Consider the following 15,053-nt stretch of genomic DNA (forward strand, 5'->3'; position numbering starts at 1 on the left):
GTGCTATTGTTTTTGTTCACGCCATCACCTCGCTCCCTGCAATGTTATATAAATGTATGTGTTGTACATTAATGTATATATATATATATATATATATATATATATATATATATATATATATATAATTTTATTTTTTTTCAATAAATTGTTAAACTAAGATGTGATTGTTCCTGACTGAACTGAATTATTCCCTTTTTCCTAAGGTTGTATTCTCTATGTTGTAAACAGTGAATTTTAAAAGTGCATATAATTTTCAGCAACTGAAATACATTTTATTTTTTACTTTTATTCCTGTAGCTGAGAGACAACAGTGAAGACTGAATCCAGCCTTCAGCTCAATGGCAGACTCCCGGGCTCCCAACTCCGCCAAATACCCCCCGGCTAAACGCAGACAGACCGTCTCCTGTGCCAGAGTCAATACTCCACCTACTGAGGTACTGTACTGTATCGATGGGATGGAGATCTGGAGGATAGGCTCCAGCTCACGCCAAACCCACGGCCACTAATCCCCTGTGTGTGTGTGTGTGTGTGTGTGAGTGTGTGTGTGTGTGTGTGTGAGAGAGAGAGAGAGAGAGAGAGAGAGAGAGAGAGAGAGAGAGAGACTGTGTGCTATCTTCCCTGGGATAAGTAACGTCGTTAAACCCTAAATCATCTGGAATGAGCAGACCAGAGCAGTCCAGTCACAGACTCAGAGATTTCTTATTTCATTTATAATACTCCTATATCTCCTGATCCATCCAGGAGCGTGTTGCCGTTGTATAATCCCACTGCTGGATATCCCCCATGCTCAATATGTTAATATCTCCCACGGAATGGATCATTTGTCAGGGACTTGGCAGATGGGTTCACATCCGTTTCAGACAAGACAGATGTACCAACAAATTTTTTCAAATCTCTGTGTGCATGTCAATGGTTGATTCACTGTAATCTTCACAGGAAAACAATATGTACAAACACATGCTTGTTTCGTATGATAAAACACGTTGCATGAATCCAACGTAAACATCCGTAGGTGGAAGAGATCCTATCAGACAGGATTGTTTGCAGCTTTGAAAGGAAAAAGGGGTTGCACACCAGATGGCGAAGAGTGCATTGTTATTACCCAGTAGACCTAATATAGAGAAGGCATTTGTGTGCCACTTCAGCTCCAGCTGAATCACTTCTGCCTCAGAACTGTTCTTCAACTGCAGTTTGAAGCAAAGCAAATATTCACTATTTACAATGTTTTATTCATGCAGATAGGTTTATTCATGCAGATTTTTTTCGAAATCTACTTAGCCTTGCTTGGATCTACATTAAAACATGTAGTCTATATTTCAGTCAAATTGGATAAAAACTTTTTGATGCCAAGGTTGTATCTTAATCATCATAATACTGTGCTGCCCTTGACGATCAGGGCTTGTATTATTATTGCAGTAATCACAAACTTTGTTTGGAGGACATAAATCTGTTGCATATGTATGTATAAATGAGATATTGAGTCAAGGCAATACTGTGCTGTTGTCAGTGGAGGCTGGTGGAGGTAGAAATCGGAGGACGGGCTCACTGTAATGCATGGAATGGAGTACCATTCCGTATTCCATTCCATACATTACAATGAGTTGTCCTCCGATTTCTACCTCCCCCAGCCTCCCCTGGCTGTTGTTGATTTTGAAGAACTACTACTCTACAATCATGACATAACCATTGTCTCTAGGTAAAGGTAAAGCCAAGTGTTTAGAAACACACTGTACCTCAAAACCATTTATTTGAAGTAAACACAAGCTGTTTGATTTACTATAACAGGGACAGTTCAGTAGACATTCTGCTGTAATTCAGTTCAGACCCCTTGCCTCTTGTTTGCCCCACAAGCCTGATAGCCTATACTGATAATACTAACACAATAGATTTCAAATAGTTTTTTCTGAATAAAATGGAAACTTGTGACCTAAAAATCCTCATCAGTTATTGTTTTACCTGCATGTCACGCTGAACATAGAACACACAACCACTTACTTATCTGCTGTAAAGCTTCAGTCTTAATTCAAGAGATTTGGAAAAGCACAAATGCAGGAGCCAGTAAACTAGCTGTGATTATTAATTCATAAACTGGTATATTTTGATACAGTGCCTTCGGAAAGTATTCAGACCCCTTCACTTTTTCTACATTTTGTTGTGTTATAGACTCAATTTAAAATGGATTAAATTAAAAGAATTTGCCATCAATCCAAATCAGAGACCCCATAAAAACAAAGATATTCATTCCAAAATTACATGAACTATTATCCTTGCATTAAGATGGACTCAATTCAACTTATTGAGTGATTTGTTGATGACATTTTTGCATTTTAGCTAATTTTAAGAGTGTCATAGCAAAGGGCCTGAATACTTATGTACATGAAGTATTTCTGTATTTCAATTTGAATAATTTTACTTTTTTTTTTTTTCGCTTTGTCATTCTGGGGTATTGTGTGTGGATTGATGGCAAATTCTTTTAATTTATTCCATTTTAAATTGAGTCTATAACAACAAAATGTAGAAAAAGTGAAGGAGTCTGAATACTTTCTGAAGGCACTGTATACACTTACAGAGATAATTTGTTATAAAAATCTTATCAAGCAGTGTGGTCACTGTCAAGCAACAACCTATCAAATGGAAGCAGAGGAAGCACCTGATTGCTTATGCAATACTACTTATCCTTTCATCATGTCATAGACACCCTTTGAAAGTTGACTACCGCCTGAAGGAAATGACCATCAAAGTTTCATCTCCCAAATCCTTTTCATCCAAACCCCCAACTGATTAATGATGTTGGAGATAAAGTATTGTTTACGCCTCCGAAGCCAGTCATTACACAGTGTAAAATGTGCTGCTAACAGTACCAACCTGCGGTGAGGAGAATACATTTGAATGTATTTCCATGAGATTAAAACGTTTTAAGTGTATATGCGCTGACCCGAGGACGTTTGGGACGCTCTCTTCCCTCTAGCCTCCCCCTCTTCCTCTGAATGTTTGGAGGATAAAAATGAAAGCTTTCTGAGTTTTCCAGTCGGACAGCGATGGGGCCTCTCTGCAAACAGGCTTTCATGTGCTCAGGCTGACAGGCTTTTGAAGTAAGTGGTAGAGCCTGAGATTAGACTGGGAGGATATCAGTCCGGCCTTTAGAGGAAGAGGGAGAGGGAGAGAGACGGGGGGGAGAAGAGGTAGAGAGAGAGAGAGAGAGATAGAGAAAGATATACCTGATGTTTATTCTCCTCCATGTATCTACAGTAAACCTCAGTTTAGTAACAAGCAGTTATACACCATCTATTAAGATATTACAGTAGACTACATGCAGTAGATATATTTAGACATCTGTAAAGGATACTAATGATGCCTTGAGGCCATTTTAAGACTTGTTTTCCCCTTAAGCTTCTCATATCACTAGATCTAAGAGAAATCTATTTCCATTTTCGGTTGTTAGTTGGGCTTGATGTGTTGTCAGTGGATAGGAGGAGAACCAGAGCATGGGCTCCTCAAAGTTTCACCCCAGGGACGAGAGCTCTCTGGTGTGACAAACTAAACCTGTTTCTTACTTCTCTCTATGTGTACCAAGGCAAAGACCACATTAAAGTGTCACCACAGATATTCATCAATATTTCCAACTGAAAGAGTTTTCGAATTCTACAGCCACAAAGTGCTTAACCATATACTGTACACGGAATTTAGGACTTTGGGAAAAGGAATTCAGGGATGAAATACTCATAATGACAGTGTAGTGTAGTGGCGTTTGAATGTTGGACTACAATTGAATACGTTATGAAAGTCTGTACATCACAAACTGCAGATTGGAGACACTAGAGACACTTGTCATTTTTGGAGGAGACGTCTCCAAAAAGGATGTGTGTCGACAAACAAATGTGTGGTTGTGTTTACATTCTGCAGTTTGTGATGTATGGACTTTCATCGCGTATCGAGCTCACATTACACTACATACACTGGTGTGAGGACAACTTGCAACAACAGCTATAGTTCCTCATGAAGACGTTCTGGGTGTAGCCTAAAGCATTAACTTCTAGGTTATCAGCATGATATGATCAGGAGAAAACAAATAAATAAGTAAGAATGTAGCTCTCCAGAACAGCCTGAATTACAGGATTTAAAAGGTTAACACATTAGATTACTATCAACTACATTACCTGAATATTATCTGAGATGGACCTCTATGACATGGCTGTGTAAAAAATGATGCAGATTGACTAATTAATTGAATAAAGCCTGCAGTTTCTGCCACAACCATAAATATGTTCTACATGAAAAGTTCTATTCATCTATTTCTAATTGTGTGCGTTAGTATTTATATCATTGATTCGTTTAAAGGACACACATAATTGTATTACATCTTAATCCTATCTTCTGAATGTGCTTTGAATTTATGGAATTTAAAAATTCCTGATTCAGCAGTTTTGTTTTTCTATGAGGAAAAGAAGAAAACATTTCAAAATATTGCTACTGTATGTCATCTAATTTGATCACAAGATTCATGAAATAATTGAATAACCATGCCAATAGAATGCCAAGTTTTTTGGTAGGAAAGCATCAGGCTTTTACCAATCAGTCTTGAGAGGGTTATCAGAAACATTTCCAAACAACTGTAGCACTTACTGTAGATCATGCATTTACCTTTCAACTTGAACCTTACTCGCAAGTATGTTGTGCATCTTTCAAAATGAATTGCATTGGGCTGTTCTGTCCCCTATGACATCTAGAATTGATGTACCTGAAATGCATGCTACAACACTGAATAAACAAACATCTTGTATCTGGTAGCTTTTTCATTCCATTGCCTTAAAAATAAGACTCCAAGCCATCTTAACCCACACTACCCCACAAATCTCTAGGATTGCTCCCCGGTCTCCCCTCTGTTCACGGCCCATCCATCTTTCCAGGAAAAAAATCCTTGGAATATCAAACCCTCATCCTCATAGCCCCTAGCATCTCAATTAGTGACAGGGGGCAACTGGAGAGCAGCCGTCTGGGTCTCTGGTAGGCTCCTCTCAGCCTTGGGGATGCCCATATGCTCCTGTCATGTTCCTTCCTAATGAGGATTAATGGCAACCATGACAGTCTCTTATTCCAGAGCCACAGACAACCACACTTAAAGCCCACTTAACTTTGAACTTGCCTGAACTACCAAAGTGCCTATCGAGATTCCAATAAGTTTTGAGTTGCTCCTGAAAGAACCATACGCATTCCTTCAACTGGCACTTTTTTAAGTTGAAGGAATTACAAAAGTGCCTCTATTGAGATTCCAGTACATTTTGAGTCGCCCCTGAAGAGCCTCCTTTAGACACATGGATTGCATGCCATCCAGGCGCTGTATGTCTGATTCACCTATTGTTGATGTGATTGTTTTGCTGGCTTACTGATAGAACCACACACATTCCTTCAACCTTTGGATGTCATGTCACTAGCAGCCAATGCTGTGTTTGTAGTGAACTTGTTTGTGTGGGCCACAAGTACCTGTCAACTCAATAATGTATGAGCCTGACTAGCTGCGATGGATGTTTGTTCTCTGAAGGACATTGATGAGGGTCGATGTTATACAGCAAGTTAAAATGTAGAGCACAGAAAGATACTGAATGGCAGAAACTCATTAGTGCTACCATTGTCTTTGGAGGTCATTTGCGCAAGGAATTAAAATATAATTCTCTCTCTGTTTGGTTGAATCCAAGGTTGAACATCTGGCACATTTGCAGTAACCTGTCTTTAACTTGGAACCGTGATTGTGCAGTGCTGTGCTGTGCTAGGTGACAACTCTCCTTCTAAGCGCTGAAACAAAATGTCAGCCAATGCCCTTTTCAACTGCCTCTGAAACACTTTGGAATGAAAGCAGTATTCACAGCACTCCAGGCCATGGCAAGGTCCTGTTGTCTTTGTTGTGCAAACACATGCAAACCTGCTTTGTACTCTGTGGTTCACCAAGGGGACATGAGCAGGTGAGTCCCAGTGCTAGAGGAACTGTTTTTTTACAACAGAACAAAATGACAAAATGACAACACAATTACAGTAAACAGTGTAGTCAATACAGTCAAGTCATATACAGACTTAAATTGCTGGGGTACTGTAGAATTTATCTGAACGACATAGCCTGTATTCAAATTCATGGTCGTCTGTTGTATGAGCCAATGATAGAAGAGCAAAGAGAGCCGCTACTGTACGTGGTGGATTGTCTCATCTCAGGAAGTATTCTGTGATTTGGTTATCAGATGACAGAAATGAATTAGATGGACTGTCTGATTAATTATTATAAATGTCGCTGTGGATAGGGATCCTCTAAGTAAGTTAATCTACGGCAGGAAGGGATTGAAAGTAAGCTATACAATTATGCACACCAATGATTTCAGGCGAAGGGGAATGTTTCCTTTCCATTTCCATTTTTATTGCTGTCCATTCCGGACCGTTTCATACGCAAAGCAACATCAAGCCTAAACCAATTTGTTTAGGCTGTTTCCCATTCTAAAACCTTTCCATTAACATCAGCCCCCACGTAATAAAATATTGTCCATGTAAAAATGTTGGGCATACGGTTTGTGCAATATATAAATCTCATCATGCCAGGGATCACTAAACATGGACTATGAAGTTATCTAATTTATATCAACTTTATGGAGCAGAAAGCAGATTTCTTTCAGAGCAGTTGAGCCAACATTAATCAAAAATGTCCATTTATGCTTCCTTGAAATATAGTATTAGCATTTCACTACTGGGGAAAGGGAAAAGTCAACAGGAAAATGTCTACCCATGGGAAAAAACATATACTGAGAACTGATTTATGCAATTCTATTTTTTTAAATAGATCTTCTCAATCATATCCCAGTCAGCAGAGAAATGACGGCCCAGATCTGGTCCATGTCTGTTTTCCAGTGGCATTCGGATGGGGCCCAGGTACAACTTTATTCCCCAGGCCAGAAGTGGGTCGGCTCTGGCTATCATTCCTGAGCCTTTTCTTTGCCATGAAAAGGCCAGACCTTGGCCAGCATGTGGATGTGGCCCAGGTTCCAACCACACTCAGAACAAAGATGGCCTAATAGCTACAGTAACATATCACGGCCACATTACTCATATCAGAGCTGGCCCACAGCAAATTGCCAACTCTCAGCCAGGGATGGCCCCCCAAATTTGGACCAGGTCTGGCCCATCTAAAACTTGCTGTTTCCAGCACTCAGCCATATGTACCACCACAAGACCGGATCTGGCCCACAATTGTCTGCTGACTTACATTGCATGTGATATAACTTCTATAATGTGGATACAGACTAATATATTCGATTTCTAAGTGTAATTTCTAGATTTTTAGATTCAAATCTGTTGTCAGTATAGGAGACAGTGAAAAGCCTTTAGACACAGAAGCTGTAAGGGTGGAATCCTAACTGGAGATCTGACGTACCTACCCGAGATCGTAACTCTGACATGCAAGTAAATCTTGCATTGATGTCAACGGAAATGATTCGAGTTACACCCGCGGACCTTGAATTAGGATTCCAGCCTTAAAGAATAAAACATCTCTGTCATCTGCTCTTGGTGATCAAAACACAAGAAAGATGGACCTCGAAAGTATGCAACCAAAGGCCTTTAATGAGCCATAGTTTATTCCCCACTTTTCCTGGAAAGACAGATCCGTTCATCAGTGAAAGGACTATAATATGAATGAATTAATGAGCCTATACATTAACAGAATGAATCTGCCTTCATATGAGAAACGTGGGGATGCTGCCTGGCTGAATCCCACTGTAGTGTCTCACTATCTATAAGACACACAGACAGAGAAACCCCCTTGGTCTTGTTCTCACACGATGAGCTAGAACACAGGGAATGGAGGAGATGGTTGACTCTAGAAGGGGTTGTCCTGGTGTTGGATAAGAGTGTCTCGTTCTGATGGATTTCACATTCGATCAGCATACCCATTACCGGCTCTGGTCCCTCCTCCATTACCGGTTCTAGCCCGAACTCAGCGGATGGGGAGTTGGGTTCAGTATTGTAATGTGATGTCTTCCAGGCCATAACACACACACACACACACACACACACACACACACACACACACACACACACACACACACACACACACACACACACAAGGCGACCCTAACCCCTCATCGCGGCCCCTGTCAGAAACGCTTCTTCTCGTCAAGCCTTCTTTGGCTCCCCTTGTACTGGTTGCCAGGCAACGGTGGCTGCATTAATATGCGCGGGAGAGTGAGCAGGGGAAACCTCTTGCCTCTGGAGCGTGGCAACCGCGACAGCGTCAGCGCGGGGTACGACTCCCTCGCAGCAGTGCCCGCTCTTATAGTCATCCAGCACACACACACTCTGTTCAGTTGGACTGGGAAGCCACTGGAGTGCAGGAAGACGCTTGTTAGGCTACTAACCATTGAGCAGAGGGGGGCGAGGGGTGTTATCCACCTCCATCTTCTCAAGTCAGTGAAGGTTTCAGCTTTCATTTTCTTTTGAGTCTTAAATTGAGAAGCTAGGAAATCAACTGAGACCGTTTTTCCATTGCTGAGCTGAAAAAAAAAGTTTGACTCTTTTAAAAAGAGACTGCAAGCTAGCTTTCAGGGAGGGTTGATATCTACTCTGATGTCAACAAAAGAGGAAATAAATCTTTGGTGGGATCAACTGGGTTTTTACAGAGGATGGAACTGCACACATGAAACCCCTTCCTTCCCCCCTTCTCATCTGCTCATCTACTGACTTCACACTTCAACCTGACATCATCTCACCAACAGACGAGAAGAGAGGAGTGGAGAGGAGAGAAGAGAGGAGGAGAGCGCTGCCCCAGCTCGTCAAAGGCTGTGGAGGAGGATCCTGATGACAGAGAGAGAACTTGGCCACTAGTGAGATGAAACTCGGGGAGGAGACGCTTGACTGCCGCGGGGTACGACATCCAACCAAAGCCCTGGAATTGGACAGCCTGGAAGACGAGACAGCCCTCTCCGACGGACCCCATACCCCTCCACCGCCCAAGGATGGGGGAATACGACTTTCCCCATAGTTGCCAGGCATGTCTGTGCACTACGGAAAGGCGAACGCTTCCAGCATGTCCAATGCTATGTACCTCCTGATGCTCTGCAAGGTAAGTCATCTCTGCTGTATCTGTCTCCCCTGTGTTATCGCACTATAGGACCCAGTCATCTGGGCTTGCCATATGTTCACCTGGGCACTGTGGGGACTTGTGTCCAGCTGCATGTTGTCAACAACAGATTTAGATGTTTTATACAGCACTGTTATGGGATGTTATTAGTCTTTGTTACTCTGATGCTTCATTTGGTGTGTTTTTTATTGTGTGGAACTTAAAAAATTATAAGTTGCTCTTTTCAAAACCAAATTCATATGTGAAAAGGTTGAGATAGGTTGAACCGTGGACAGTTTAGGGATTATAAATGGTTTTATTCTTTGCAGGTAAGATATGAATATTAATGTCTGACAGAGAGTGAAGAATAAAAGGAAAACGAAGCTCAGTCAAAAGCTGTCCTACAGTATGCTGTCCCTTATGAAAACACAGGTTTTACAGTGATGTGTGATCATTGTACAGTAAATGTATGTATGTATTCTCTAATGTAAGCCTACATATACAGTATGAAATCAGTTGTTGAACTTTTAGGATGATTTATTTTCTATTACATTATACCCCAACAATCATTTAGAAATTGCAATGCATTAGTTAGGCTAGTGTAAAAGAAACATCAGAAGATGTTAAAATAATATCAGTAAAGTGCAATATTTCTTTATTTGTATTTTACTGTAAAAAGAATGGAGACCTTCTTAACTAGTCACCCCTAAAATCATTTGAATCATATGTAAAGAATTTATTTTAGGAATCAATGGGCTTAATGCATTGAACAAACATTAGTGTGTGTGTACCTATGTGTGTGTGTGTGTGTGTGTGTGTGTGTGTGTGTGTGTGTGTGTGTGTGTGTGTGTGTGTGTGTGTGTGTGTGTGTGTGTGTGTGCATACAAACGCTCTGGATTGGAGAGGGGGGGGGGGGTGGTTTGTTTGTTTTAATCCCATTTTAAAACAATGCCAAAAGCAACTCTGCCTGTCAGCCCCTGTTAGCAGCTGGAACAATTTGACATGCTCAGAATTATTCAAGTGGCAAAAGGTTTTACTATTCACTGATCTGGAGATGTTAGTTAGGTGTAGCTGGAGCGCCTGGATCTGCTGTTCCAGGTATGATGTTGCCATCTTTCAACACTTTTGCTCTTTTCATCCCACCACATTTCCTCACTGCTTTTAGCTCCTACACTGTGGAACCAGCTGTGAACCGACACTTTCTAAACCACAGTTTGTGGCATGAAAGTGAACGCTCAGATAGCCTTGGCTTTGACTGATTTTCTTTTTGATAGTGGTGAAATATGATTGCAAAAAAAACCAAAACGTATGTCTTGGAGTTTTTCAGGTCATGATGATATATAATAATGTCAATAGATTGTATTTTAATGGTCTTGTACAATTTCTTTGAATTCCCCCTCCAGTCACATTTTTCACAGTCAGTCTATTTGTACATCATTAACAGGAGGCCCAGAGAGGCTCAGTCATTCATTGCATTTTGCTACGCATTTTGAAAGTATTCTGCCTTTAGTTCTTATCTCATTCTCTGTTCTCAGATATGTACAGATCTATGGATACGGCTCGATCTAGCTGCTAGTGTCCTGAAATTGAGCCAAATTCCGATTGATTCGGCAAGCTTACAAAATGTACCGCCTGCCTAACCGTACAATACATCAGAAAGTGAATCCAGTCTAGCCTTCCACATTGCTTTGAGCTATTCCAACTTCATGTCTGATATGAACCTGACTAACAGCAATGATTTAAACTTGGCAAATACAGACCTTGGCATGGAGTACAGCATTGTCTAGTACATGAGTGAACCTAATGGAATATGCCATTATGTGGTTATTGGCTATAGCACTGCTGTCATGCGCTTCAATCAGGACATTCCTTTCCTGTAGTAAAAACCGTAGAGGGCTGGACTAGAGCGGCAGGTCAGCACTGGCGGAAGAGGAAGTTTGGACCATAGTAGGGGAGGCTGGTGGAGGTAGAAATTGGAGGACGGGCTCATTGTAATGCATGGAATGGAATCAAACACTCTTGTTTGATACCATTGCTCACAATGAGCCTGTCCTCCGATTTCTACCTCTACCAGCCCCCACTGGACCATAGATATACATGGTTTGGATAGCCTCCAGAGTGTTTGTTTGTGACGGGCAGCTGCACTGTGTGTTAAAGCTGTTTCCCTGTTTCTGTCCCTGCTTCCCAGTTTTTGGCAGGGCCCAGATATCTCTCTTTCCCCGGCACTGTTTTGTATCAGCAGCGAGCAGCCGTCTTGACTCATGATGGCACATACAGCGTACTACACAAAGACGTGCCATTCAGGTTGAGGGAAGTCCTGATTATAGCGCTCCCCAAAAGGGGCAATCAAAGCCCATTGTTAGAGATCTGAGACAGAGAAAGGAACTCAGCCCGACCAAAACAGATCAGGTGGTTCTGTTGATCGCTCTTCAGGAATACAGTACATGTCGACAGAACATTAAGATCACGAACGATGTCGAGAACTGAAATCGCCAGCAATCCTGTCGAGAATGGCTTTCCCTCGTACGACATTTGCCTCATAAAACGTGCAAAAACAATGGAATAACAGTATGATTGACTTCTTGTCCTGTAATGCTTCAATCCGGGATGCTAAATCATCATTACAGTTATCATCTCTTGCTTGTCCTTATCAGCCTCATAAACCCTGACATTGTTCCATGTGTCCAGACCTGAGGCTCCACGGTTCCTTTCATGACAAACGTCAGGTTAAAAGGTCCATTAACCAGAAGAACCTGTCTCTTAGACTCCCCTCCACTTAGGTCATCCTCAGGATCCCGGGGACCTGTCTCCCTCGCATGTTATCCAGTCCACCGACTCCCACTAAAATGTATTTTAACTTCTAATAGATGTCATGATTCTGACAGGACCTTTTCTTCTCTGCCAAAACTGAGAAAGAAGATGCGAACGGGGGGAACAGGGGGGGAAGGGGAAATATACGACAGGAGAGAGGGAACAGAACAAAAGCTCATCTCTCCCCATGCAGACCTGTTCCAAAAGGTTACATACATTACATTTCAATTACACCAATGGAAGCTTTGCAAATGAGCCTTAATAATCGGGATGTCACAGATGTTAATTATACCAAATAATTGTGTAACATCGGATTCATCATCAGCCACAGAAGATGAGTTTTTTTTTTTTGTAGACACTGTGATGATGGATGGGGAGTAGACATCAGAAGGGTAAACTCTTGCTTACTGGAGTTCATACCCTGTGTGGATTCAACACAGAGGCATGGGTGTGTTTGAACAGAAGCACATTGGGAAATTGTCTCTGAGGGGAATGAGCAAAGAATGCGTTTGTCCTATCATTAACCTATCTTCTAATTTCAAACCTGCATTTGAATTATGTATGTACTGTACTACTGTAGTTAGACCAAGTAATGAAGGGTATGGCCTACACGTTTGCTTGAACCGGCAAATCAAAAGGCATCACTACATCTTTTGAGGATACCCTGTAATATTAGGTTTAATATATACTTAATATTAGGTTTCCTATTAACAGTGGTATGAATTTTCATGCTCTTAAAAGTCTACGAGTACAAACATAAAACCCACTAACCCATTAGAGGAGTTTTCTGGTCCCCTGGAGTGTCCAGTTGCCAACCTGCCCAGGCTGCCCCCCCCCCCCCCCAACCACAACCCATGTACTGTGCACCTCCCCCCACCACAATCCCCTGCATTGCACACCTGCCCCCCAACCACACATGATTCTCATCTCAAATTGAAATGGTTTAGCAGTACTGTATTTGCGATTAATAATGCACTCAGAATACTCAGAATATCCCACAGGGAAGAGTAATTACTTGACATTCAACATTTTAAATGTCTTACAATTACTTCATATCAATTTGTAAAGACTAAACTGTAAGGCATACAGTGATTGAGGCTTCATGATGTACTCTTGAATGTCTGACTACATCTTTTTCTAGTATTAAAACACATTTAAAGCAGATCACTATATTTTATTCAGTGGACACCGGAAATTAATATATTTTTGATGAAAAATCTTTCCCATGTCTTTAAATAAAAGATAACTCAGTAAAAGCTTGTGGAAAAGTAATGCAACATGCAGGAAGCAACCGCAGCCAGTGGCCCTATTGTGTGTGGGTGTGTGTGTGTGTGTATGTATGTGTGTGTGTGTGTGTGCGTGTGTGTGTGCGTGTATGTGTGTGTGTGTGTGTGTGTGTGTGTGTGTGTGTGTGTGTGTGTGTGTGTTCTTCCCTCTATCAATGTCTATGTCAATGCTTGCCTTGCACATTTTGCCATGCAAATAAGACAACTCAGCATACATAATGTTTTATTTGCCAGATATTTCAAATTGACGCAAACTGTATAGAGTAATAAAGACGACAGAATATCACATTAAAATCAGGTCATTCAGCAAATTTATGATAACATTCTCATTAGGGTACTGTTCAACTCTATATGACGTGCAGTCACCCTCCTCTCAGCTGAACACCATAGAACTAAGCAATCAGCTGCATGCATCATACAACCCACCAACAGTTTTCAAACCTAGCAAAGCTTTTGAGAGCTGTGAAGTCAGTAAAGTGATTTGTTTGACCAGAAATTGTATCCAGAATACTGTCATTTTAAAGATTTCCTTGCTTCAAATCACTTCACATACTCACTTGATCTATATACAACAAACAATCTTATAAGGTATGCTTTTATGGTTTGCTACAATTAATGTTTCTCATATTTCTCTCACACAGTTGGCCAAATGCCCTTCTTGGTTTTCTTCTACCATATTTCACTGTACAACCGTCTCAAGAAAAAGAGAATGTATCAATGCACTGACTGTGTTTTTTGTATCTACTCTTTCCAGATTGGTCTGAGAGAGAAACTGCAGATTTTTCCAGGGAAAATGGTAAACACTGTCAACAATGATGAGGAAAAGGGAATTCAAGACAAGGAAGGCAAGGAGGAGTCCATTCTGGCCATGTTGGGCATCATCGGGACCATTCTCAACCTGGTAGTCATCATATTTGTCTACATCTACACTACGCTGTAGGCGAACCAACTGGTCAATCGTTCAATCGCATCAAGCAGCTACAGACTGCGGCCATGTCAATTGGCTGGGAGTTGAGACTGAGAGGCGGGGCTGAGTTTATCGACTCGGCCAACGATCAAAGGGATTTAAGACTCTGTGATCACCACCATGTCTCACGTAACCTATGGCAACACCACCAAGTGGCAAGACTGTGGGAGACCAGCCCGTTTCTTTGGGGGCTTTCTCCAGGGGTGTTGGTATCACCCCCAATCGTTGAGACTTCAACCTTTTGACTTTGTACATATGCATGAGGCTAATATGAGCCGATTGGTCAGACCAATGAGAAGCAAATCAGGAAGTGAAGGAGAGACTGCATCTGTTGCTATATGAGCTCACTTTTGAAGCCTTTTGAAAAGGCCGGTCAGATAAACATTTTGATGCTAAAATGGATGACATCCATACTGTCAGAATGGGACTGAGGACATTGAAACTGTAGCCTGTAAGAGAGACATGTACGAACTAAGTGATCATTTACAATTATTTTATCATGAGTGAAATATAGTATGTTGTAAAAATGGTTTACATTAAAGTACTTTGACATGAGTGTGTTTAGTGGATAGGCTGTAGCAATATGTAAATCAACCTGGGTTAATGATTGTCCTTATTGTGTTGTACTGATTACTATTTTCATAAAAACGTATTTTGGACCTTGTTCCTTTAGTTAAATGAGTGGAGGGACCAGTCAAATGTTAAAGTAATTAGTTACAGTTATGGATGGAGGGAACGACACACTCACACACACACACACACACACACACACACACACACACACACACACACACACACACACACACACACACACACACACACACACACACACACCCCACACCCCACACACACACACTACTTTTACAGATCAGTTTAATCTGCGTTCAAAGATTGAAGA

General features: G+C 41.3%; 1 protein-coding gene across 1 annotated transcript; it reads left to right on the top strand.

The window, feature by feature from the left end:
* Positions 1 to 9,058: 9,058 nt before the first annotated feature.
* tunar (TCL1 upstream neural differentiation-associated RNA) lies at positions 9,059 to 14,128 on the top strand (the record flags this gene model as incomplete). Its single annotated transcript, XM_083683219.1, has 2 exons — positions 9,059 to 9,094; positions 13,943 to 14,128. 2 exons carry the CDS (start codon positions 9,059 to 9,061, stop codon positions 14,126 to 14,128), a joined length of 222 nt encoding a protein of 73 aa, XP_083539345.1.
* Positions 14,129 to 15,053: the final 925 nt, after the last annotated feature.

This window comes from Argentina silus, assembly GCF_951799395.1.
Source record: "Argentina silus genome assembly, chromosome: 13".
NCBI lineage: Eukaryota > Metazoa > Chordata > Actinopteri > Argentiniformes > Argentinidae > Argentina > Argentina silus.